This window comes from Aulostomus chinensis, chromosome 11, assembly GCF_037954235.1.
Source record: "Aulostomus chinensis isolate RoL2024-O1b breed Wild chromosome 11, RoL_Achi_v1.0, whole genome shotgun sequence".
Classification (NCBI taxonomy): Eukaryota; Metazoa; Chordata; class Actinopteri; order Syngnathiformes; family Aulostomidae; genus Aulostomus; species Aulostomus chinensis.
The window spans coordinates 23,636,444-23,660,076 of NC_141330.1; the positions used below are offsets into that span (position 1 = coordinate 23,636,444).

The 23,633-nt window shown below is 41.7% G+C and overlaps 1 protein-coding gene across 1 annotated transcript; it reads left to right on the forward strand.

The window, feature by feature from the left end:
* The first annotated feature begins 80 nt into the window (after nt 1-80).
* On the forward strand, nt 81-21,462 carry cep76 (centrosomal protein 76). The gene is made up of 13 exons (XM_086219106.1): nt 81-254; nt 909-1,064; nt 1,192-1,276; nt 1,366-1,590; nt 2,446-2,631; nt 5,583-5,680; nt 5,830-5,958; nt 6,191-6,379; nt 14,056-14,222; nt 16,465-16,624; nt 17,045-17,218; nt 18,117-18,334; nt 18,769-21,462. The coding sequence occupies exons 1-13, from the start codon at nt 192-194 to the stop codon at nt 18,905-18,907; spliced, it is 1,989 nt and encodes a 662-aa protein (XP_086075232.1). The 5' UTR covers nt 81-191; the 3' UTR covers nt 18,908-21,462.
* The last annotated feature ends 2,171 nt before the right edge of the window (nt 21,463-23,633 follow it).

Here is a 23,633-nt window from a genome sequence, read left to right on the forward strand (position 1 = left end):
AAGCACGGTTTAAAATCGCAGGAAAGTCGACAGGCATTTGAGTAGCCGCATTCCCACCCGCTTTTCCGCCATAGCACGGTTTAAACTGGAACGGACGGCAAATGTTTACAAGGAGTAGCTACTGGTCGTATTAAAACCACGGTTGTTACACTCTAGTTTTGCCGACTTCTGGCCAGAGCTCGCTAGTTGTAATGTCTCTGCCACCAGAGAAGGTTTCCGAGCTGAAGCAGCTGATTCACAACCATCTTCTCAAGGTGAAGAGGCTGTATCGTTAACGTCAACTTTTATTTTCATAGACGCTTGGCATTGTAATTTAATAGCTAAATATTGATTCATTATATGATATATCTTTTAACAATGTCGGTAAAAGAGCTGCTTTCAAAATATGTACTGGTTGTGAAATTAAAACACGATAACACACTTTTCACCTCCTAACCTTAATAAAGTTGGCTCTTTTGCATCTGTGATGTCAAGTTTTGAAAAAATTAAAAAGTACTGAAAATCCCGCAAAGGCCTGATTTGGCGTACTGTTATCCTTCTATACCTGTCGAAAGATGTCTGCTGGATTATTGAGGACAGACTTAATGGGTCGAGTATTTTGCAGTTGTAGGGGAGATGGCCATCATCTGCTTCAAGAAAAAAAAGATATCTAAAATTGTCAATAAAAATAACATGAAAAAGCAGATAAAATATCATGATATTAAGCACAATTTCTACTGGTATTGGAATCAGTAAATTCTAATCACTTCCCATCTCTAGGCTTGTGATATTTAGATACTTAAAAGGATTATAAATGACAACTGCAAAGCCCATATTGGTAACCTGTGAAATTTCCTTTATTATTGTTTTTTATGAGAAATAATGAGAGTCTGATGTACTTTCCCTTGTTTTTGTTCTGTGCATACCAGATGGACATTCATGGAAAGATCAGAGAGGTTCTGGCTGAGACTTTGAGGGAGGGTCAAGGTTCAGCATCTCAAGCTCTGTCTGAGGCAGATTTCCTCGATGCTCTGCAGCGCAGGGGCATCATAGATGATGTGATGAAGGACCTACATGTGACTCAGGTTGCTTGGCAATTTAGCAGGCAATTTTTAGAATAAATGTTTACAATATACCTGATGCTGCTTTCTCCTTTTTATTCAGTTTGTTCAGTGATTTGTTATTCATTTTCCTATTGATTGGTTTTACTAGGAAGCACCCACAGATACAGAAAGAAAATCTCCACCAAAGCCAGCCATGACAAAGATCGACAAAGATTTCACTCAGCCTAAGAGAAGTAGGAAAATCATTTACAGAATCCAAATACAAGGTGAGATGTCTTATAATATATCGTAATATTTGAATTTTTCTTTTTCCTTCATGCAGCTAATATTGACCCATCCAGACGGTACATGTATCTGCAAGTGCTTGGTGGGAAGGCCTTCTTGGAGCATCTCCAGGACCCTGAGCCTTTACCTGGTCAGGTGTGCTCTACATTCACACTATACCTGCACTTTCGGAATCAGAGGTTTCACTCAAAGCAGGTGCCCTGTGCCTGTGAACCCAACCTGACAGAGGGCTTCCTCCTTGGGATCAACAGAGATGGCATAGGTACATGTAAATCTGCAATGTTTTTGCTCATGACGTGGTTTTTATCCCTCTTGCATGAACTGTTTTGACAATGTTGTGAGTAATGACTTTAATCTAGATAATTAAAGGTGCACTAAGCCTTGATGCATGGTTTCAGTGCAATTTCATTTTTGTCTCAAATCGTATGCATCTCCCTTGATCCGCAACCTGCCTGCCCCCTGAATACACTATGAAAAAATTCGGCCTCTGGAGACAACACAGACGGCAAACAAACACTGAGTGTGCAAGATGTGCACGTAAACATAATAAACCACGTTCCAGCCAATCACCGACAAGATTGTTGGGGATGGGGGGGTTAATGTGCGTGCATACACCGGGGAATAAGCAGAGTCGACTGAGTAGCGTAGTAGCTATGACACTCAGAAGCCATTTTTTAGTGTAATAGTTTGTTAGTTGTTGTTCCTAGCTAGCACGAGCATCGATTCCAGGAAGGACAAATTCTACAAGAAGTGTCTCTTTCGCATAAGCTCATAAAATAGTTTTCAATATATCAGCGGTAACTCATAACCTAACAGAAACATTTTAAATATATCAGCTGTAACCTAATATCATGAAGATATTGTATAAAGACTTAGAATATAAATTTACTCACTGAACAGTTGGAGTTTGCTCACTCATCTTAGCAAAGTTAGTGCAGCACAGATCCACTCTCCATGTGGATCTGTGTTCATGACATTGACAGAAACCCAGGGGGAGGGGCAAGCTTACTCTGTTTTTGTTTGGTATTTACAACAAACATCAATGGAAGTGAGTGACATCAGTCAACAATGCTTAGTACATCTTTAATGCATTTTATGTTATGTTTTGGTTCTGCAGGAGAAAGAGGTAAGATGGCAGATGCAACCGCTATGTTGTCCATCTGTGATCCAGTTCAGTTGGTACTCATCAAGACTGATGTCTCTGGTGAGACGACGCTGATCTCCTCCTATTTCCTGGACTGGAGAAGAGTCCTTGGGTCACCCAATGGGAAGACCTGCTTTGCTCTAGAGCTGATGGGAGTTGGTGAGCAAGATAGATTTTGCTACTGTTGATAGATTTCTGGTTGTATGTTTACTTAAATACTGATTTTTATACCTTTTTAAAAGGTAAAAATTATTTTTTAAAGTATAATGCAGTGTAAAGCTATATTTTTTTGGAAAAAAGCGTGACGTTGTAAAGGAGTAATTATACCCTCATTGACAGATCAACATCAGGTATTGGGTTAAAGCAGGAGTTAAATGTTTTTCAGAGAAATAACCCACACAAAACTGAAGACTTTTATATCATTTGAAGAAGTTAGACAGTGTTTCCCCCCGTATCAGGTCAGCCTATGGGTTCTTTCCCTGAAAAACACCAGAGTCATGTCATATGGATGCACTGTGTCAGGTTAAAGATTAGTACATTATTTGATTTATTGGTATCCTGATCACCCTTCAAGAAAGAATTTTACTTGATTATTAGTATATTATTACATACCAATAAAACCACAGTGATCAATTCATTTCATGGGTTGCCAGGTATAACTTGTTCGACATGAGTAATCATTTTTGTATTGGAAGGTTTTTGATCTATGTGAAGAAGGACAAATATGTTTTGTCAAAAGTTAATCCAAATATTGATATTTAGAATTAATTTGGATTTAGCCCTCAAACAAAAGTCAAACAAGTGTTCACATGACCTAAATTAATCATGGTTTTACTGGATAAAATGGGGCTAATTATTTTTAGTTTCTGTGCACAATAGCAAAGACAGGATTGCTGTTGAAAAGCATCATAATGTCTTTTATCCAAAAAAAAAAACTTAACAGCAATTCCAAAAAAGTGAAAATTGAATTGTTTTTGGCTGGAAATCTTTTAATGTGATGAAGACCGTTAAGACCTGTGTAGATAGTTCCATGATGTGGCACTAAGAAGATACTCATGTTCAACTCAGTCATGTCTGCAAATGTTAGTGTAGATTTTTTTGGGGGGGGGGGGGGGGACACTATACATGACATTAAAAGAGCTTCAGATTAACAGGGAGGAACACAAAAAGTGGCAAGAGTAATTTTGCAAAAACTTTCAAAGGCGAGACACGTTTTCTGTTGAGGTTGATGCTACAGACAGATGAAACCAATCAGATTGTCTATAGGAGATGAGATGAATTATACCCTCCCGACCAGTAAAACATAGTGGAGGTCCTATCAAACGGAGAGGCTGCTTTGTGGCCTCTGGCAGGAGATGCTTCTCATCACAAGTGGACTCGCACAGCATGACTGAAAATGACTTACTGAAGGAAAAAGGTTACAGCATAACTACTGAAATTTTATAGGCGGCACGGTGGTGCAGTGGTTAGCACTGTCGCCTCACAGCAGGAAGGTTCCGGGTTCTAGTCCCAGCTCCGGCAAGGGATCTTTCTGTGTGGAGTTTGCATGTTCTTGTGGGTTCTCTCTGGTACTCTGGCTTCTCTCCACCATCCAAAGACATGCAATTGGGGACTAGGCTAATTGATAGCTCTAAATTGACCGTATGAATGTGAGTGTGAATGGTTGTTTGTCTCTATATGTTGGCACTGCGATGGACTGGCGACCTGTCCAGGGTGAACCCCACCTCTCGCCCATAGCCGCTGGGATAGGCTCCAGCCCCCCCCCCCCCCCCGCAACCCTTAACAGGAATAAGTGGAAGAAAATGGATGGATGGATGGACTGAGATTTTATGTTAGTTTTGATCATTGATCATAAATCCTGAATAAAAAAACAATCAAGAAAAAACTTAAGTAAGAAAATTGGAAGCTCCCCGTTTACATTTGTTTGCAGGCCAGGATTTTCAAGACAGTACAAGTCAGGCTGGGCAGTATGACTTAAAATTCATATTGTGGTATAAATCAAATCCCTTCATGGTAACAGTATATATTGTAGTATATATTTAAATGGCCATTCATCCATCCATTTTCCACCATTTGTCCTGTTAAGGGTTGCTGGAGCGTATCCCAGCGGCCTTCGGGCATGACGCAGGGTACACCCTGGACAGGTCGCCAGTCCATCGCAGGGCCAACACATATAGACAGACAACCATTCACACTCACAGCCATGCCTACGGTCACTTTAGAGTATCCAGTTAGCCTAGTCCCCTCTTGCATGTCTTTGGACTGTGGGAGGAAGCCGGAGCACACGGAGAACATGCAAGCTCCCCAAAGAAAGATCCTGGGATCGAGCCGGGGCTCAAACCCAGAAGCTATTTGCTGTGAGGTGACAGTGCTAATGACTGCACCACAGTGCCAAGCAGAAAGCAGAACTCAAAATTAAAACTCAGCACTTTACGGTGCAAAATAGTGCAAGTGAATACAAATACATTTTAACAGACGTACAAAAGAATGTTTTTTTATATTGCATAACAGATGGTAAAATGAATTGCTTGTACTACCTCTGTTTGCCGTCATGTCACTTGGCACATCTTGCAAAGTATTGTTTTCTGTTCAACATCCGATCTTTAAATCCAAACCAAGTCCAAATCATGGATGTAGCACCTTTTTTTTACCAGCTCCTCTTGCACTACTGTCTCTGTGCTTGCAGCCATTTTGAGGTAGGTGCAATGATGTCATTGGCGATAGGATGGTAGAGTGCAAATCTCTACCGTAGGCCAAAGTTTTTGCATTCCTACCATCTACCGCATATACTGCGCAGTCCGATGTACAAGTAAATCTATGTATAAGGCCAGTGAGTGTGCACTATGCTGTGTATTTCTATGACTTGGATAACAGAGTGACAACTAAAATTGAAGGAAGAGAGGATAAAAAGATGGATATGGAGTCGTAACAGATTTCTCTGTGCATTCCTTGTATACAGTGGGCAAGACTAGACTAGAATCCTCACAGTTCTAGTTAAGTAGGTAACAGTATTCACTAACAAATTTGTGTTTGCATGTGTGTGTGTGTTTGCGTGTGTGTGTGTATGTGCGTGTGCGTGCATGTGCATGTGCACATACGTGTATTACAAGGTAGTGAATGCAAACTTCCAGCTGGGGTTTTGACTGTCAGTCTGGAACTCGTCCCTCCCCTCACAGAGACACTCAACATTGACATCATCTGTACACAGGTCTGGTCACTGGTGTTCCCATTTGTTTATTCTTCTATTCTTCTTCTGCATCAATATTCATTGAGACACTTAATTGGTGTGAGCCTGTTGAAACTTATCAGTGTAATGGCAACATTCATTCATCATGTCACTTTGCACTTCTTATTTAGCAATCATTGGAACGGCAGAGGACGACCGAGAAGGAGAGGCTTTTTTTGGTTTATGCCAAACAGTGGTGGAGGGAGTTCCTCGAAATTCGCCCATCGCACCAGTCAAAAATGGTCAAAATCTTTGCACAGGTTTGCAAAAAATATTAATGCTATTCCGCCAATTGACATCTGTTACTTGGAATTGAATTTTCCTGATTGATTTTAAGTTTTCTGCCAATACATTTAATGTGCTAATGGTTTGGGAAGACAACTTCTCAAATTCCTAAACAGTTTGAGACTTATTGAAATCTGAAATTCTTGAATTCATGTCAGGCTTCATATTGTCCTGTTACTTCTGAGTGCATCTCTGACAACTCTACAGGATGAGAATGGTGTCAACAGGCCGGTGTGTTCGTATGTTCACGTCCTCCGTGCCGCACGGCTGCTGGAGAGCCCTCGGCAGGCAGCTCGCTTTGTCAGCCTGCTGGCTAATGAGAAGACCCCATTGGTGGGAGGAGGAGGCAAGCAGGAGCAGTGGTGCACACTGATGGCTTTCCTATGTAGAAGGAAGGTAAGGAGAACCGACCAGCCTCTGCAATGTCAAAGGTAGAGACAATGGCATCATAGGTTTTTAAAAATTTCACCTTTGTGTGGACTTTGCATTTACCTCCATTGAGAATTATTACCTAGTTACCAAATACTTTTACACACAAAAAAGAATTGATGGAGTAATAATTCAATAAATATTCAATTATGATTAAGGTCCAATATGATTAACAATCACATGATTAACGTTAATAGATTTTACCATTTTAGAGACCTGATCATTTGATAATATAATGATAATAAAATAATTACATTTGTTTCTATGTATTACAAATTTGCCTTGCTTTAAAAGTAATATTTTCTCAACAATTCTGAAAGCATTATCTAAACTTGGTTTGGCTGTATTTGAGTTCACTCCTTTCCTGGGCACAGCTAATTGTGCCGTTTCTAAGAAGACAGGATTTGTGTATAGCTGACTGACTGATGCATTTTCATCCTGTGATGAGATAATGGGGAATTTCCCAGACCGCCACAGGATTAATGTTCCCCGTCTCTCCTGTGAGCGACTGGCAAAACAGACACAACACAACTCTCACAAAGTGGCCCTTGTCAACTGTGATTTATGAGTTTCATTCCATGGAAAATTAATTTAGCCTCATCAGTCCCCAGCACGTTCTGATGCTGCTGTCCATATCAGCACTTCTAGGGAGCATCTATCATTCTGAATTCACACAGCCCAAGCCAGCACACTGCAGTAGCACAAGTCTCTAGCTCAATCCAGGCCTCTTTACTGGAAACGTTATATGATTTAAATGTGAGTTGTGTACTGTCAAGGCAAATTTGATAGGCTTATTTTCTGTCGAGGTTTCTGTTTCTTTTCTTTTCATGTCTTTTGTTTGTGGTTAATTGCTATCAGAGCAGTGACAACCAGATATTGTATTTCAAAAATATGACATGATGAAATGAAGACGTAACAGCATGGTGTTTCTTTCTCCATGTTGCAATTAAATTCTTAAACCATATCTCATTTTGCCACCTGGAAAATACAATCTACATGAAATTGAATGTACAATTTTGACCTTGTAACAGCATACATTATTCAATAAAATGCAAATCACAGAAGTTCATACCTGCCTCTGGAACTTATAAACAACTTTTCAGGGTTTGGTTTCAGTTAAGTGCTGGGGTGCAAAAGAACTTTGAGCTAAATACTTGTGTCAACATGCTAACAGCTCACAGTAAGAATTGTATATTGTCTACATTGTTCTCCATGTTAGTGGTGCGTGTTAACTTGCTACAGCTAATTAGAACTAAATACAAAATGCATGTCTTTTCATAAACATAGTATTGAAAAAGTGTTAGCTGGTGCTAGCTCAAGATGTAAAGGTTAAGGGTCAGGGTCACAAGGTCTGAAGCACCCAGCTCTGCGTCTAGTTGATAGGACAGCTTCTGAGGGGAGCAATTATGCCAACCACCCAACAAAGGTGTAGGAGGTAACTCCTGCCAAGTGTGATGGCTGTGATACCCTTATCATGTTAAGACATTTCCTCATCTGATGACTCTGTGACGACTAGGAAGAGACTAGTTGCCAATCAAAAATCTGAGAAACCTCAGGGTGAGCAACAGAGGAGGCATCCCTCACCCACGACGGACAGGCGTGCAATAGATGTCGTTACAGACAAGAAAACAGTTTATAACACAGAATGTGAACTTCTGGTAGGGGGGGGGGGGGCAGGGAGAGCGAGCCAGCTTGATGGGAGGACTGGATGGCAGACTGGTTCATGGGAGGGGAGTGCAGGCCGGTGTAACAGCAGGGAAAAGTGTGTGTGGGGGGGGGGGGGGTAGAGAGCGATGCAGGCAGCCGTCGGTGCAGAGAGGTGGAGCTCCGGTGGATCTGTGGAAACACAGAGAGACTGTGAGACATCAAGGTCAAACTACAAAGTGCAACAGGTAATGATAATGACAGATAAAAATGTGCGGAGAGGAGAGGAGAGGGCTCCATGTAACCATGTGTCCCCCAGCAGTCTAAGCCTATAGCAGCATAGCTATAAATGGTTCAGAGCTACCTGAACCAGCCCTAACTGAAAGCTCTGTTATAGAGGATGGTCTCAAGCCTAGACTTAAATGTAGTTTAAAGTGTTTGCCTCTCTGACCCATGGAGAGAGCTAGTTCCACAGTAAAGGAGCCCGGTAACTGAAGGCTGTACATCCCAGTCTGTTTTTAGAGATACTAGGAGTCACTAACAGACCTGCATTCTGGGAGCGGAGTGCTCTAGTTGGACAGTAGGGAATAATTAGCTCTTTCAGATAGGATGGAGCTTTATCATTAAGAGCCTTATAAGTCAGCAGAAGGATTTTGAAGTCAATTCTAAGTTCTAAAGGAAGCCAGTGGAGAGAAGCTAAAGTGGGAGAGATGTGTTCTCTCTTCCTAATTCCTGTCGAAACCCTCGCTGCAGCGTTCTGGACTAGCTGGAGACTCTTTAGAGAGTTTTTCGGACATCCTGACAGAGAGAGTTACAGTAGTCCAGCCTAGAAGTGATAAATGCATGCACCAGTTTCTCGGCATCACTCTGGAAAAGGATATTCCTAATCTTAGTGATACTGCGCAGGTGGAAGAAGGCGGTCGTAGTTACATGTTATACGTGGGAGCTGAAGGAACGGTCCTGGTCAAAAATGACTCAAAGGTTCCTCGCGGTTGTACTCAGGGTCAGGGTGATGCCATCTAGAGTAGTGATCTGATTAGAGAGTGTGTCCCTGAGGTGTTTAGGTCCAAACACAATGACCTCAGTTTTATCTGAAGTCAGGAGTAAGAAGTAAGGAGACATATAGGATTTAATGTTTTTCAGGCAGTCTTGCAGATTGGTGAGCCAGTTGACTCCATTGACAAGTAGAGTTGCATATCATCTGAATAACAATGAAAGTTGATTGAGTGCCTCCGTATTATGTCACCTAATTGGAGCATTAAAGAATGAAGAGAATTGGTCCTAAAACGGAACCCTGTGGTACACCATATGTAACTCTGCTATACTCCGAATGGTCATTATTAACATTAACAAACTGAAACCTGTCAGATAAGTATGACTTAAACCATTTTAGGGCAGGTCCTTTAATCCCAATTTCATGGTCTAGTCTCTGTAGCTGGATGCTGTGGTTGATGGTGTCAAATGCAGCACTGAGGTCCAAAAGTATAAGTACAGAGACAAGACCTCTGTCTGAAGCTATAATAAGGTCATTAGAGACTTTGACCAGTGCTGTTTCAGTGCTATGGTGTTCTCTGAGGAGGCAACAGGAAAAGGAGAGGATTAAGTGGGGGAGTCAAAAGATCAGGAGTGCTAAAAAGGAGGGGGTAGAGGATCACCTCCGTAAGGTACACAGCAACCCAAGGTGAAAGGAGGAACTTGATCTAGGAGGAAACCATCCAGAAGGCCAGGAGAAGATCTGGCCAGGACTGAATGGGATTCCATATAGAGTGTATAAGAAGTGTGAGAGGTTGAGGAGACGTCTGTGGAAACTCCTGAGGGTTGTGTAGAGGAAAAGTGACCTGTCAGAGAGTTGGCTTGTTGCTGAGGGGTGTTTCTTGCCCAAAGAGGAGGCCTCGTCCACTCTGAAACAGTTTCACGCAATCTCTTGCTGAATATGGAGGGGAAGGTCTTCTTCGGGATCCTAGCAAGGAGGTTGACACAGTTCCTGCTGAGCAACAAGTACGTGGACATTTCTGTACAAAAAAGGCAGAGAGCCAGGAGTTCCTGGTTGCATTGAGCACAACAGCATCCTTTCCAAGAACATTGAGGATGCGAAGACCAACTGGGGGGATCTAGCCGTTCTGTGGCTCGACCTAACGTGCGTATGGCACAGTTCCACACAAGTTGGTCGACCAAACATTCAAAGTCTATCATGTATCACAAAAAGTGCAGCTGCTCCTCCAGGGCTATTTCGGGCACTTCAAGATGCACTTCACATCAGGCGATTCAACCACCAACTTGCGGCGACTGGAAGTTGGAATTGCGACCAGATGTTATGCTCTCGGTGATTCTGTTTGCAGCAGCAATGAATCTCAGGTCAGTGGAGAAACCTAGATGGGGAGCTATACTCTCAAGTGGCATCCAGCAGGTCTCAGGCCTTTATGGATGACCTAACAATTACAGCAAGGGCAGTCCAAGAGGGCAGATGGATTTTGGAAGACCTGACAGAGCTCACCAAATCAGCTAGAATGGAGGTCAAACCATCTAAATTCAGAAGCCTAGTCTTAAACCAGGGGTGTGTTCAAGACTGCTTTTGGTATAGGATAGGTGAAGATGTCATACAAACTGTCACTGAGAAACCTGGAAAGAGCTTTGGAAGGTGGTACAGAGCTGAGCTGAATGAGAAAGTAAGTGTAAAGGAGATATGATATGATATTTTTATTTATATTGCACACCACAATTAATTATTACATCAACCCAGGGCACAGCCTAGGAAGGAAGAGTACAAAAAGACAAGAACAGTAGAAACAATCAAAGTACAGTCAGGCATCCACACAGACCAAAAACCTAAGGATATAGTTGCGCCTTTCACACTATAACAGTACAACTAACTTAGAAATTGTCTTCGGAGAACAGGTGTGTTTTAAGCATAGCCTTGAAGTCGGAAGGGTGTTTGCTGACTTGTTTAGGGGAGCTTGTTCCACAGTTTTGGCGCTGCAACAGCGAAAAGCTTGGTTTCTCTTCGACTGTGGGATCTTCAGGCAAATTTGGTTGGTGGATCTGGAGCTGGATGTTCGGACTATGAGTTCCTCAATGTAGGCTGGGCAAGACCGTTTAAGGGCTTTGGAGACAAACATGAGTATTTTGAAGCTCACTCTGCTTCTCAGGGAGCCAGTGGAGGGATGCGAGGACTGGAGAAATGTGGTCCCGACATGAGCCTGGCAGCTGCATTTTGGATGAGTTGAAGGTGGTAGATGGTTTTGGTGGCCATACCAGAATAGAGGGCGTTACAGCTGTCCAGTCTTGAAAAAATCAGGGTTAGGATGACCCTCTAAAGGTCACTGGGGGAGAGGTTAGATTTTATGGTGCTCAGTTGGAAAAAGCAGGACTGTGCCACTACTCACACTTACTTGTCAAACTTCAGATGCAAGTCGAAAGCGTTTTTTAGGTTTTGGACGTGGGGTTTTATGAGATGTGCTGTGTGATGATGTAACTGAGGGGGAGCATGTACAGATTCAAGATGATGGGGCCCAGGATTGAACCCTGTGGGACTCCACAGATGAGGTTGGCTTTCTGGGAGGAGCAGTTTTGTAGGCTCACAGAGAATGTTCTATTTTCCAGGTAGGACTTGAACCAGGCCAGGGCAGTGTTTGTGATGCCAGCCCCCTGTTGGAGGCGGTTGATGAGGATGGTGTGGTCAATCGTATTGAAGGCTGCACTCAGATCGAGGAGGACCAGTGCAGTACATTTCCCTGAGTCGGTGATGAGTAGTAGGTAGTTCAGTACCTTCAGAAGGGTGGACTCATTGCTGTGATCAGCCTGGAAGCCGGACTAAAATTTCTCCAGAATATTATTATGGTGGAGGCAGGGGAACAGCTGACTGAGAACAGCCTTTTTTGATAGTTTAAACAGAAATAGAAGTTTGGGTATTGGCCTGTAGTTGCTGAGGAGTGCGGGTCCAAGCTGGGTTTTTTAGGAGGGGCCGGACTCCTGCTTGTTTAAAGGTGGATGGAACTGACACGAATGTTAAAGTCACTCAAAATCAACACCCTATGAGGAAAGTAGAAAACTGAGATGTAAAGGTCTTGGTTTCCTTAAAAGCCCTGCTGTCTGTTGGACAGTAGACAGTAACTAGCTGAGCTTCAAAACTTGAGAAAGGGGGAGCTCAACATAGATAACGTTTAAATGTCCTTGTGCACGAAGGCCACGCCCTGTCTGTCTTACCGCACCTCAGAGTGCAGTGGAATTTCCAGCCATTTGGGAAGAGTTCTATGAGCACAGAGAAATCTCATGGGACTTGCCAACTTTCTGTGATGCCAAAAATTCCAGATCATGATTGGAGATGAAGTCACACAAGGCCGATATTTTTTCTCTCACAGGTCTCATGTTCAGTTGTCGTATTTTCACAGGGAGTCTGCTTGGTGACAAGCTGGGTGTAGACACTGGCTCCCGCTGGTCTGGCAGCAGATTTTGAGAGGGGAGAGATGGCAGCGTAGAGAGACAAGTCTTCCATTTTGCGTTCACGTGATCTTGTACCCGCTTGCTTCTCTCGACAATGGCCTCCTCCCCTGCAAGGGATCCATCAGTTCATACACTGATCCCTGGGGAATAAAGGGAGAGGCAGAGAGAAAGCTATGATCTGCAAGGTGTTCCAGGTGTTCCTCACAGTGATTGGGTATTTCCTCCATAGAGGCCCAGATCTCAATGAGAGTTCACTGATCATATTGGTAGACAAAACAGGTTGGTTTGTACAACACTTAAACACACTAAAACACAAATCAAAAGTACAAATGACGAAAAAGCTAGGAAGTGGCCAGCTTCTGTCAGGCATAGCGCTACCATCTTTTGATGTTGCATGCAACCTGCTCAACCAAGTAGAATTGTGGCTTAAAGCTCTGGAGAAGAGTGGACTTCAGGCAAGTACAAGGCATTGGGCTATCAGCACAGCATCCTGCCAAGGTTTCTGTGACCTCTGCTTGTGTATGAGGCCCCCTGGACAATTGTGGGAGCTTTGGAGAGGAAAATTAACAACTTCCTGAGGAGATGGCAAGCTGTCCCAAAAAGGTTCTGCTTGATTGGCATGTACAGTTTGGGGAGCAAGCCGCAGCTTCCTATCACTTCAGTTGTGGAAGAGTACAAGACAGCTAAATCTGGTTGGCCATGATGTTGCAGGACAGTGATGATCAGGTACTGCAGTAGGCAGAAATCGGTCAAGACAGGACGAAAGTGGGAAACTAGCAGTGAGTGATGCAGAGGAGCACAGCATGCAGACATCGTGGGCATGGTGAACCAAGGAAGGTTGGACTTTGGCTGTATTACACAAACAAACTGGAAGGAGGCAAAAGCAAAGGAGAGGAGAAGCATGGTGTAGAAGGAAATTCGGGCAGTAGAGGAAGAGGGCAGGCAAGCCAGGGCAGTAGCCACGAGCCAGCAGGGCAGCTGGACCCGGTGGGACAGTGTGCGGGGAAGATCCCTCGCCTGGAAAGACATTTGGAACATGGAGGGCATCGTATAAATTTCCTCCTCTCTTCTGTATACAACATGCTGCCAACACCTACAAACCTCCATAGTTGGAGATTTGCAGATGATCCCGGCTGTGTGTTATGTGGAAAACCGTCAAACCTGGAACACATCCTGTCATCTTGTCAAGCAAGCCTGACGGACGGGAGGTTTAGATGGTGACATGATCACGTGCTGGCGCAATTGGCCAATAAACCGGAAAAAGAGAGGAAATGGAGGACCACCAATACCCAACCAAAAGGCCCTCGCTTTATTGCCCTCCTCAGGCCAGGGGAGAAGGCAGGCAAGGAAAATGGGGACACAGGGATCCTCGGCAAAGCAAAGCTCTGGGAAATGAGAGCTGACATCAGAGGACAACTCAAATTTCCAGAGAGAAAAGAAGAGAAGTGTTATTGGTATATGTATCCTCACTGCTATAATGGCTTTAATATTACACAGTTCTCTGTACATTTCAAATTACACAAAAGGGTTGAACTCCTCACTTTGTCTGTCATCCCCAGGGAGACTGTGAGAACCATGCTACCTTGCTGTGCAGCCTTCTCCTGGGCTTTGGCCTGGATGCATATGTGTGTGTGGGTACCAAAGCTAAGGGAACACCACACACTTGGGTCCTGACCCGGGGCACTGATGGGAGCATCACCTTCTGGGAGAGCCTGACTGCACACAGGTTTGATGTCTTTTCTTCACAGAAGATTATGGTACAAATCAAGTTAGACACATCCAGGCCTTTTTTTTTTTTGTTTTTTTGCATGAGCTGGCTTGACAAATAAAGATAACAGGTAACATGATCATGGTCATCAACTTGCTACGTTAACTCAGCCCCTCTTTAGATTCTGTGAGAGAGAAAGAAGGGGAAAGAACGGGATAGATGGGGACCAAAAAAGAGACAGAAGCAGATAAGAAAGGACAGAGATGGGAGATGGGGAAGCACACAAGAAAAGCAGCGAGAAAAGTAAAATAGCTAATAATTATAACACATAGCAACTACGACAACAACAACAACAACACTGAGCGTAATATCAGTTTTAAAGTTTGAATATTAATACAATGATCATACTGACGTGTATAAACACATTGCTCTTTATGCCATTATGCCATATGTAGTGCTAGTAGTTCTACTGAAACTAAGGGTGGCAACAGGACTGTAGCCTCCTCCAGCAGCAGCGTCAGTAATGGCCAAAAAAGCAAAATGAGGCAAAAAAAAAATGTCTTCGTTAATAACATTAATACAAATGAGAACAGATGAAGAAGAGTATAGGGAAGCTCAGTGCTCAATGGGAAGTCCCCCATTAGTCAAGACGTGTAGCAGCATAACTAGGGGCTAGCCTAAGCCAACCCAAACTGTAAGCTTTGTCTAAAAGGGGAGGCTTTAAGTCTACTCGTAATCGTAGAGAGCCCTGTCCCTAAATCTACTTTTGGAGTCTCTGGGAACCACATGTAGCCCAGCACCCTGTGAATGTATGGTTCTAAATGGATACTAGGGTACTATGGACTCTCTGTTTGATAGTGCCTATCTGTAGAGAGCTTTGTATTTTACAAGAATTTTGAAGAAAGGCCTCAAGTTTTTAAGATGGTTGGTTCGACCACATAAGCGAAAAATTATTCAAGGTGGAACCAATAAAATGAGAAATCCGAACGCTGCATATCACATTCGTGTGGTCCAAGTTCCGTGTCGCACAGAAAGTTGAGCAAGTTTCTGTGGTGGATACGCGCGGTGAGTCTGATCAGGTATCTAAAATGGTCAAGTGCCGATTCAATGATCTGTGGCTGGACAAAAAAGAATTTAAATGCTGGCTGAAAAGAGTTACTGGAAATCCGCATGAAGCCCGCTGCCCTTTGTGCAGAAAAAATGTTCAATTGGGAACAACTAGGGATAAAAGCTCTGGAGTCGCACTTGAAGTCCGGTACACATGAGACACAAGTAAGAGGGCTGCATCGAGCCTCTTACTTCATCTCCAACAGACCCAGCACCTGCTGCTATGCCTCAACCTCCTCCAGCGACCCAGGTCTCCACTACCGCTGCTCAGGTTCCCGGTACCGCAATACAACATTTGTCACTGATATATACACTAATTCTTACACAAAAATATTTTCACTTTTTTTTTTTTTTTTTCACTTTTCAATTCACTCCCCTACTCCAATTGCATTCTCTGTAGGGAAGGAGTGTGGTAGTGTTCATTTTTCAATGCCAAAATAAATGGTGAAATTGAGAATTCTGTATCTGTCTTTTTTTCAAATTGGTCGGTGCTGCCATGCATCTTTGGAGATTCTTTCTTCATGTATTTTGTGTGTTGGGAAGCTCATCTCACCATTCCATTGATGACCAAAAGCTATCATATGGTGTCACAAATAGGTCTAAAATTTCTTTCAAAAAGTCTTAAAAAAGGTCTTAAAAGGTCTTAACTTTGACTTGTTGAAACTTGTAGGAACCCTGTCTTAGAATCCCAATAAAGAGTGTCACTTAAACTTGGTGCATGTGATTATATTTTGGCAGCAATCAGTGGAATTTATTGTGTTGTAGCTTTGGAAGCAATTGGGCTAGTCTTGATTTCAAATGTAATAATCATGTCACTTTATGTTATATATATGGAGAATATTAGGTGCAACAGCAAACATTAGTAGATTGGGTTCTCTGAGTTTTTTCCAGGCATTCATGAGGTTTTATTCCTCTGCGACATTTACTTGAATTTTACACTGTGGTCCTAGCCTGCCTACCTATATTGCCATATTAATTATGGTAGTCTTTTCATCAAAATTGTTATATTCTGGAACAACATTGAAAATATGATCAACTAGAACTTCCCAGTCTAATGCTTTTGGCTAAAATTAATTGAGTTTAGAATAAACATATTCACTACATGAAAAATGAATGAAATTGAGTTTGAATATTGATCCCTGCATGTGGTCAGATACCTACATCAAGCCCTCGACCCAGATGCCCCACCCCTGGCTCCCCAGCCCAAACCTTCATCCCCCTACTGCACTGTGGGCTGTGTGTTCAACCACCAGACCTTCTTGGCAAACTGTCAGCCCTCTGACACTGTGGACCTCTGTGTCTTTGACTTCCAGGTAGGAGCCTGATATGTTAAATACATGGTTTGCTAAGGGATAAAATACATTCCACTGATACATTTCATGGCTCATTATTGCTCTTATCATTTTTAAATGCACTGGTGCTGAAAACATTTTGCTGAAATATGACTTGGCTATTCATTTGTGTCACTGACAAGTATTGAATTAAGACTCTGGGTTTACAGAAATGAGTTTCAATATGAAAATGCTCATTTGTGCCGCATATCAGATTTCGCAGAGAAGATGTAATCAAATAGATAGTGGTGATTTTGAGGCAGGGGTGGAATAGGCCAGTTTCAATCAAATAGGCGAATACCCCCCAGACACACACTACTGTTTTTTTCTATGGGAGCATAAAAAAGTAGCCCTAGATTAGAATGTCTCTTATTTCCCTCTTTTTTTCCCCCCTTCCTTCAGAATCCATCACGGTGGAAAGCAATGAGTGAGGAGGCTCTGAAGTCTGTTTGTGCCCCAGGCTCCACCACCTCTCTGCCCCCTATTCCTCCTCTCTGCGCCCCATCTCTTGATGCAGCTGCTGCTAGCAATCACTTAGAGCTGGAGATGCGATACTTGGTCTGTGAACACAGAAAGGTAAAACATACTACTGCTTACACGTTTACATAATGATTGACCATTTTGCCATATGGCTCATTTTAGGAAATGAGGAAGTTGTAATCATACTTCACCCATTGCCTTCAGAGTACTCACAAATAGGTGTCCTGAGCGCTCTAGGACATTTTTTTTGTTGTTGTGTAACTTCTTTGTGACTCCAGAAGACTGAGAGAACCCTGGCCAACGGCAAAGTAGCATCAGCGAAACTGTCCAAAAATATCTGTTTGCAAACTGTCTAGTTAATTTTTGTATAATCCATATCGTCTTTAGCTTTATGCCCAGTAATTAAGAAACACATTGATTTGAGCTGAAAACAAACAAACTTTAACCTTTTGGTTCAGTGCTGCTGTGAACAAGCATGGATGAGCATGACCTGCTGGTACATTTTACTGAACCAACTCTTTCATGCTCCTCCACACTAGATCATGGTAGCGCAGAACAGGAAGTGTTATGTGTGTTGTGCTCTTTTTTTTGAGCACTTGAAAAGCCAAATAACCATGTTTTTTGTTTTGGAGGGGGGGGGGGGCTGTTTGTTTTTTGTTTTTTTGCTTTTTCCTGTCCAAGTTAGTCCCATTTAGATCTGGGCTGAAGTATCAATTTGAAATTACATTAAATATAACAAGATCAAATCATTTGCATTCTAAAATATCCTAAATTTAAAATTCAAGATTAAAGCCGTAATGCATTTAAGATAATGGAACATAATGTAATCCTACATTTTGAACTGTGGTAGACAAATTGACTATACAAAATTGCGAATACTGAGTGTGTGTGTTTACAGTTACAGCCTTGAAGAACTACTGACCAATCACAGATTAACATGATATGTACCAACATGTGATTTCTGATATGGCACCGCATCATCTCTCTTCTCCAGGACTTGGAGTTGACGACAGTCTGGGATGACCACCTGTCCTACCTAATGTCCTCAGCCTTGTCAGCCTATGAGATGGAGCGCTGCATTGGTGTGTCCTGTGGAAATGAGGAGTTTCAGGATGCAGTGAGAAGGGCGGTGCCAGACGGACACACCTTTAAAGGCTTCCCCATCCACTTTCTGCACCGCAATGCGCGTCGAGCCTTTTCCACCTGCCTGAAGTGAGCAGACGTTCAATTTACTTAGGCACTGCCAGCTCACACCAGCAAAATCCTCCAACACATTGGCAGTTGGCCACAAATGAGGAAGGTCATGGGACAGTCAAAAGTTTCTCAAAACATGAGCTGAAGTCTGGAAACATTTTGGAAACTAGCAAGTATTTTGTATGATTATATATTTTAGAAAATCAGACCCTCAGCCCCCTTCTAGAAGAGAGACTTTCTCTACATTTGTTTTTATTGGTGTTAGTGGAGTTTGAGCTAGTGAAACAGCATAAAGCAACAGTAAATAAATCCAAGTTCACTTCAACTCAGTAACTACTAAGTAATTACTTTTAGATGATGTACTTATTTTTCTCTCCCATTGTTATGTTACAATTGTTTTAATGCTCTGTGTCTTGTTTTTTATTTATATATTTGGTTTTGTCTTGCGATAGATCTTCATTCTGTGAGGAGATTGTGTGCTGCCGTGGTGACCATGTGAGACTGGCTGTCCGTGTTAGGGTCTTTCCCTACCCAGAGGACACATGTGCAGTATGGCTTATGCTGGCTTGTAAGTATCGTTCTGTACTATGACCAGCAACAGGGGTGTCCTGCAGTGGTGTCACAGCTATCACCCTCTGTTGCACAATGGTCCCAGGCCACATGTTATATCAAGGACACCTTGGGTGTGTTTTTTACATGTACAATATTATAAAATCAACCCTGGAGCCTTAACGACACCTAATTTTGAGACATGTTTACAACAAAGATCTTCACATTAAAGTGTATTCTCTGCTCAGGTCTTTAATTTGAATTCTTCTCGACAAATTCGTACAGAACATGTTTAGACTGATAAATAGATTTTTTTTTGTTTTTCTGTGAATAAATTAAGCTTTAAAATCACTGCACTTTCTAGTAGCCTCATTTGATCCATGTTCTTATGAATAATCCATCCAATCCATCCATTTTCTTCCGCTTATCCTGTTAAGGGTCGCAGGGGGGCGGGAGCCTATCCTAGCAGCTTTCGGGCTTGAGGGAGGGTTCACCCTGGACAGGTCACCAGTCCATCGCAGGGCCAACACATGTAGACAGACAACCATTTACACTCACAGCCACGCCTGCGGTCAATTTAGAGTATCCAATTAGCCTCGTCCCTTCTTGATGTCTTTGGGCTGGGAGGAAGCTGGAGTACCAGAGAGAACCCATGCAGGCACAGGGAGAACATTGAGACTCCACACAGAAAGACCCCGTGATGGAGCCGGGGCTCAAACCTAGAACCTTCTCGCTGTGATGCGACAGTGCTGACCACTGCACCACTGTGCTGCCTCATCAATAATTATGTAAATACGAATTACAATTTCATCTCTCAAAATATTCACAGTATGATGTTAGTTTTTCTTTAATTTTTTTTGGCATATCACACAGCCTAAAATGTGTTTATGAAGAGAGCACGTGAATTCTATGCCTCTGAAGAAGTTTTTCAATGCATAACAAGGAGATTGCCCTACACTAATCATTGTACAGTGGGAGCTCAACAAATGTTTTTTTTAATTTCCATTGTGTTTTCCATAATGAAACTCAAGCAAAAGCAGGATTTAAATAGTGGAGTTTATTCATTTGTAATTCATGAACTCAGCACTAGATGGCATGTTAAGACTAAATGTCATCTTTGTACTTCTGTTGAATAGACTGTCTACTTCACAGGTTGTAGCAACATTTAAGAATAAAAAATAGGTAATATGGGTTGTTACTTCATGACATCACTGCTTTTAGCATGCAAAATTATTTATAACAAATAAAGGGGTAGGAAAAAAAAAACTCATAAGGGGAACCAGAGAATGAAATTGGTGAAGTAAAGCTACTGTAATCTTAAGGATTTTGTAGTTGCAGAGGGGCTAACAGTCAGCTCAGAGAGTTTTTTTCCCCGATTTAACCTCTCTATTTAATTGACACAGGAAAGTTTTGTCTTCTAGAGCTCGGCTTTGCTTTGTTCTTTTGTTTTCTGCTTCATGCCATACAGCACCACACTTTAACTTGGAGGGGAATCATTGACACATCAGCCCAAACTTTGATAAGAAGCCTGTGAGGATGGCCAATTAATTCAACTTTTCCAGGAGCTAATTTGCAATTCTGCAATTGCACTACAGTTGTTGAACACGAGAATCAGGGGGGAGGTTGAAAGAGCAAAATAGAAAGCTAATGAATAATTCCTCCCTTTTTTTTCTCTCTCACACACCCGTATATTTCTGCTCCTTTCATTTCATATAACAATAAGAATGCGGTGAAGGGAGTCTTTGAAGCTGGAAACTAAGCTGTGTTTGCAACCCTTAAATACTGCACTGCTTATGTCTAATTGACTAAAAGGGGATGTAAGACAACAGGTATTGTGCAAAACAGGAAGAGGAGAGGTGTTAGTTCCTGGCAAACTCATCAGTCACACCTTGTAGCCTGACAGTGCTACAGGGATATAACGCTTCATATTAAGGACATAACATTTCACAACCTATTTACCCTGTCACAAATTTTACATAGTATACAAAATAAGAATCGTCCAGGAGAAATAACTGAAAGATGAGTTTCCAAATATAAATTGATTTGGCAGCCTTTATTTTGGTGATGGGTGAAGGTAAGACAGAAGAGCGTGAAGGTGATATTTATACTCAAATTCAGTTTGAAATGATCACACTTTTATTTCACACATGTAATCAACATGTTCGTCTGACATAAACTGCTAATGAGTGTTTTCCATCCTTAGACAATTCACCTGCAGTTCACAAGTACTGTCAATAACTCCATCAGTTTTCATGGTGTTGATTGGGAGATATATATTTTGACTTGCAGCCACCTTTAGCATGTTACTGTGATTTTTTTTTTTTAAATCCTTACTATTGTCAGTATTATAATGCCTTGCAGTCAAGAATTTGTAAAGCTGTCCATAAAATATCTGAAGTCTTGTAATAATAAATGCAGTAGTGGTTGATGTGACCCTGCATCCAACTTGTCTGGTTCCTGAAAACACATTTTGGAGCTTTGCTAAATGTGTGCTCTCCACTGGTGGACAATAACTATTTATTTTATAAATATAAAGTAATGCAGTATCGTCTTTTAACCATTTACATTTAATTACTTGACTGCATCATAGAGATAAAATAATCTATATTAGACTAAATTACATTGAAATTAAATCGAGGCGAAGTAAAATCTGGTCAACTGGACGTAAGTTTATCTTGAAGACGTTTCACCTCTCATCCGAGAGGCTTCTTCAGTTCTAGTGAAGAGTGTGGAAACTCCAGCTTATAAACCTATGTGGGAGTGGTCAGTGCTATTGTGGTGGAAACGACCCTCCCGAGACTCACCTGGCCTCCCCAAACGACAGTCATTGTGAGGTGTCAGGGAGTTTCAGGGGTGGTCGTTAGGGAGTTTCACCGACCACTCAGATGCTAATGGGCTGTGCTGGCATCAGCCGTTCCACATGGGTCTTTCAGCTGAGCTCTTTGGGGAAGTTTTGAAAGGACTTGGTTGTAAATAGGTGAAAGGAAATGTCGTTGTCAACGTCCAGTTGACCAGATTTTACTTCGCCTCGATCTACGATGACCTGGATGAATGAGAACCTACACAGATACATTGAAATTAAGATTTTAGAAACTGATCAGCTGATAAAACATAACGTCTGGATAATAATAAATTACTAAAATGGCAAACAGCTTTTTCTTTGCCATACGATTACTAAACTGAGGTGCACAGGTTATTTTTTTCATAGTGATAATTAGAAGGATGACATGCCGGTCATTTTGACAATAATAAGTACATTTACACTTATTACTTGCAACCCATTTAACTCTTAATATTTTGTAACTCGGAATTAGGTGACATTCTGAAATTTTGAATTTTAAAATGGGGTATTTTTAATTGTGTCATTGCGATTAGGTGTTCTATGAAAGGACCTCAGTTCTTGTTTTTCCCAGGAACATGAAAGTATACAGGACCTACGCTAGGAAAAGAAAGCTAAGTTTTAAAGCATTCCTGAGACGTGACATGTCAAGGCACCTTGGCTGTGATTTACAAGTTAAAGCTGGCAGATTCTGAAAGCAAAGGTTATTGCAGCACTGACATATACTTCATACTGTATAAGTGTGTGTATTGTTAAACAAAAAAAGCTGACGTGTGCTGAGCTTTCAGAAAGTACAAATTAGGACTGCATGAGTTGGAAACTCATTGCAATATGATCTGTGATATTTGCTCATTGAAAATCAAACGATTCTGGTGTTTTTGTTTTTTTTGTTGTCGTTGTTATTGGAATCTGTATCATATAAAGATGTTTCCTTAAAGTGCCTACACTCGTCAAGGTGTTCAGTTTGGATTCATGTTTGTTTGTTTTTTTACCAAAACATGCATTGTGTATTTTGTTTGCTGTTTCTTTGAATTCAAATTTGTTTTTATTAATATTACTTTGTCTCCCTTCTTCTCCACTGCAGTGGGTTGTATGTTGCTATACTTCTTTGTGTATTTGGGTCATCATATGTCAGTCACTGTCTAAAAAAAAACAACAACAAAAAAACACTATTTGAATTCTGTTGAAGGAAGACTTATGTCGTCTGATTTCTTCTCCTTTTTTTCAAAATTTCAGCCAAAAACAGATTGCACATGGCCTCATCTTGTGTATCCACAGTGGTAGATTCAGCCCTACTTAAGCTATTCCTGCAAAAAAATGGTCACATCCACAATAAAATGCCACCAAAGGAGAGCATACAATAAAGTATACTGGGCTAAAAATGACCAGATAAACCAAACTATCCATTTTCTATACTGTTTATCCATTGAGGGTCATGGTGAGTTCAGTATCTTGCTCAAAGGAACATGGTCACTGGGGGAAATGAGGATTGAACCAGTAACCTTTTATTTGCTGGACGGCCACTCTACCTCTGAGCCATGTCACCCCCAACCAAACTAAAACAATAAAAATACTTTTGCGTTTGCTGGTCTTGTTGGAGTTTAATGCACTTGTTTCTACAAAAATGATTTCCAGAAAGAAGTTTTTAAGACTTATTCAAACAGCCACCTCACGTTTTTGTTTGTTTGCTTGTTTGTCACAAGATGAACCTGATCCATACAGGCCTTCCAATAGATTTGTCTGAGTTTGTCACGTAAATGAGAAGACTAATGATGCACCTCCTTATCAGTGCTTTTCCCAACTGTGGCAATATATCTAGTGACACATGCAGTGTATCAACTAATGACCATATGTTATCCATTACAATGGAAGTATTTAGCCATTGTGTTCTACATAGATTTTTATCATGGTGTGTGTGTGTGTGTGTGT

Excerpts from the sequence above, each read along its gene's own strand:
- cep76 (XM_086219106.1), top strand. The coding sequence starts at position 192 with ATGTCTCTGCCACCAGAGAAGGTTTCCGAGCTGAAGCAGCTGATTCAC. Across the intron at positions 5,681-5,829 it reads TTGACATCATCTGTACACAG|CAATCATTGGAACGGCAGAG; the intron begins GTCTGGTCACTG and ends CTTCTTATTTAG. Across the intron at positions 18,335-18,768 it reads GCCTTTTCCACCTGCCTGAA|ATCTTCATTCTGTGAGGAGA; the intron begins GTGAGCAGACGT and ends GTCTTGCGATAG.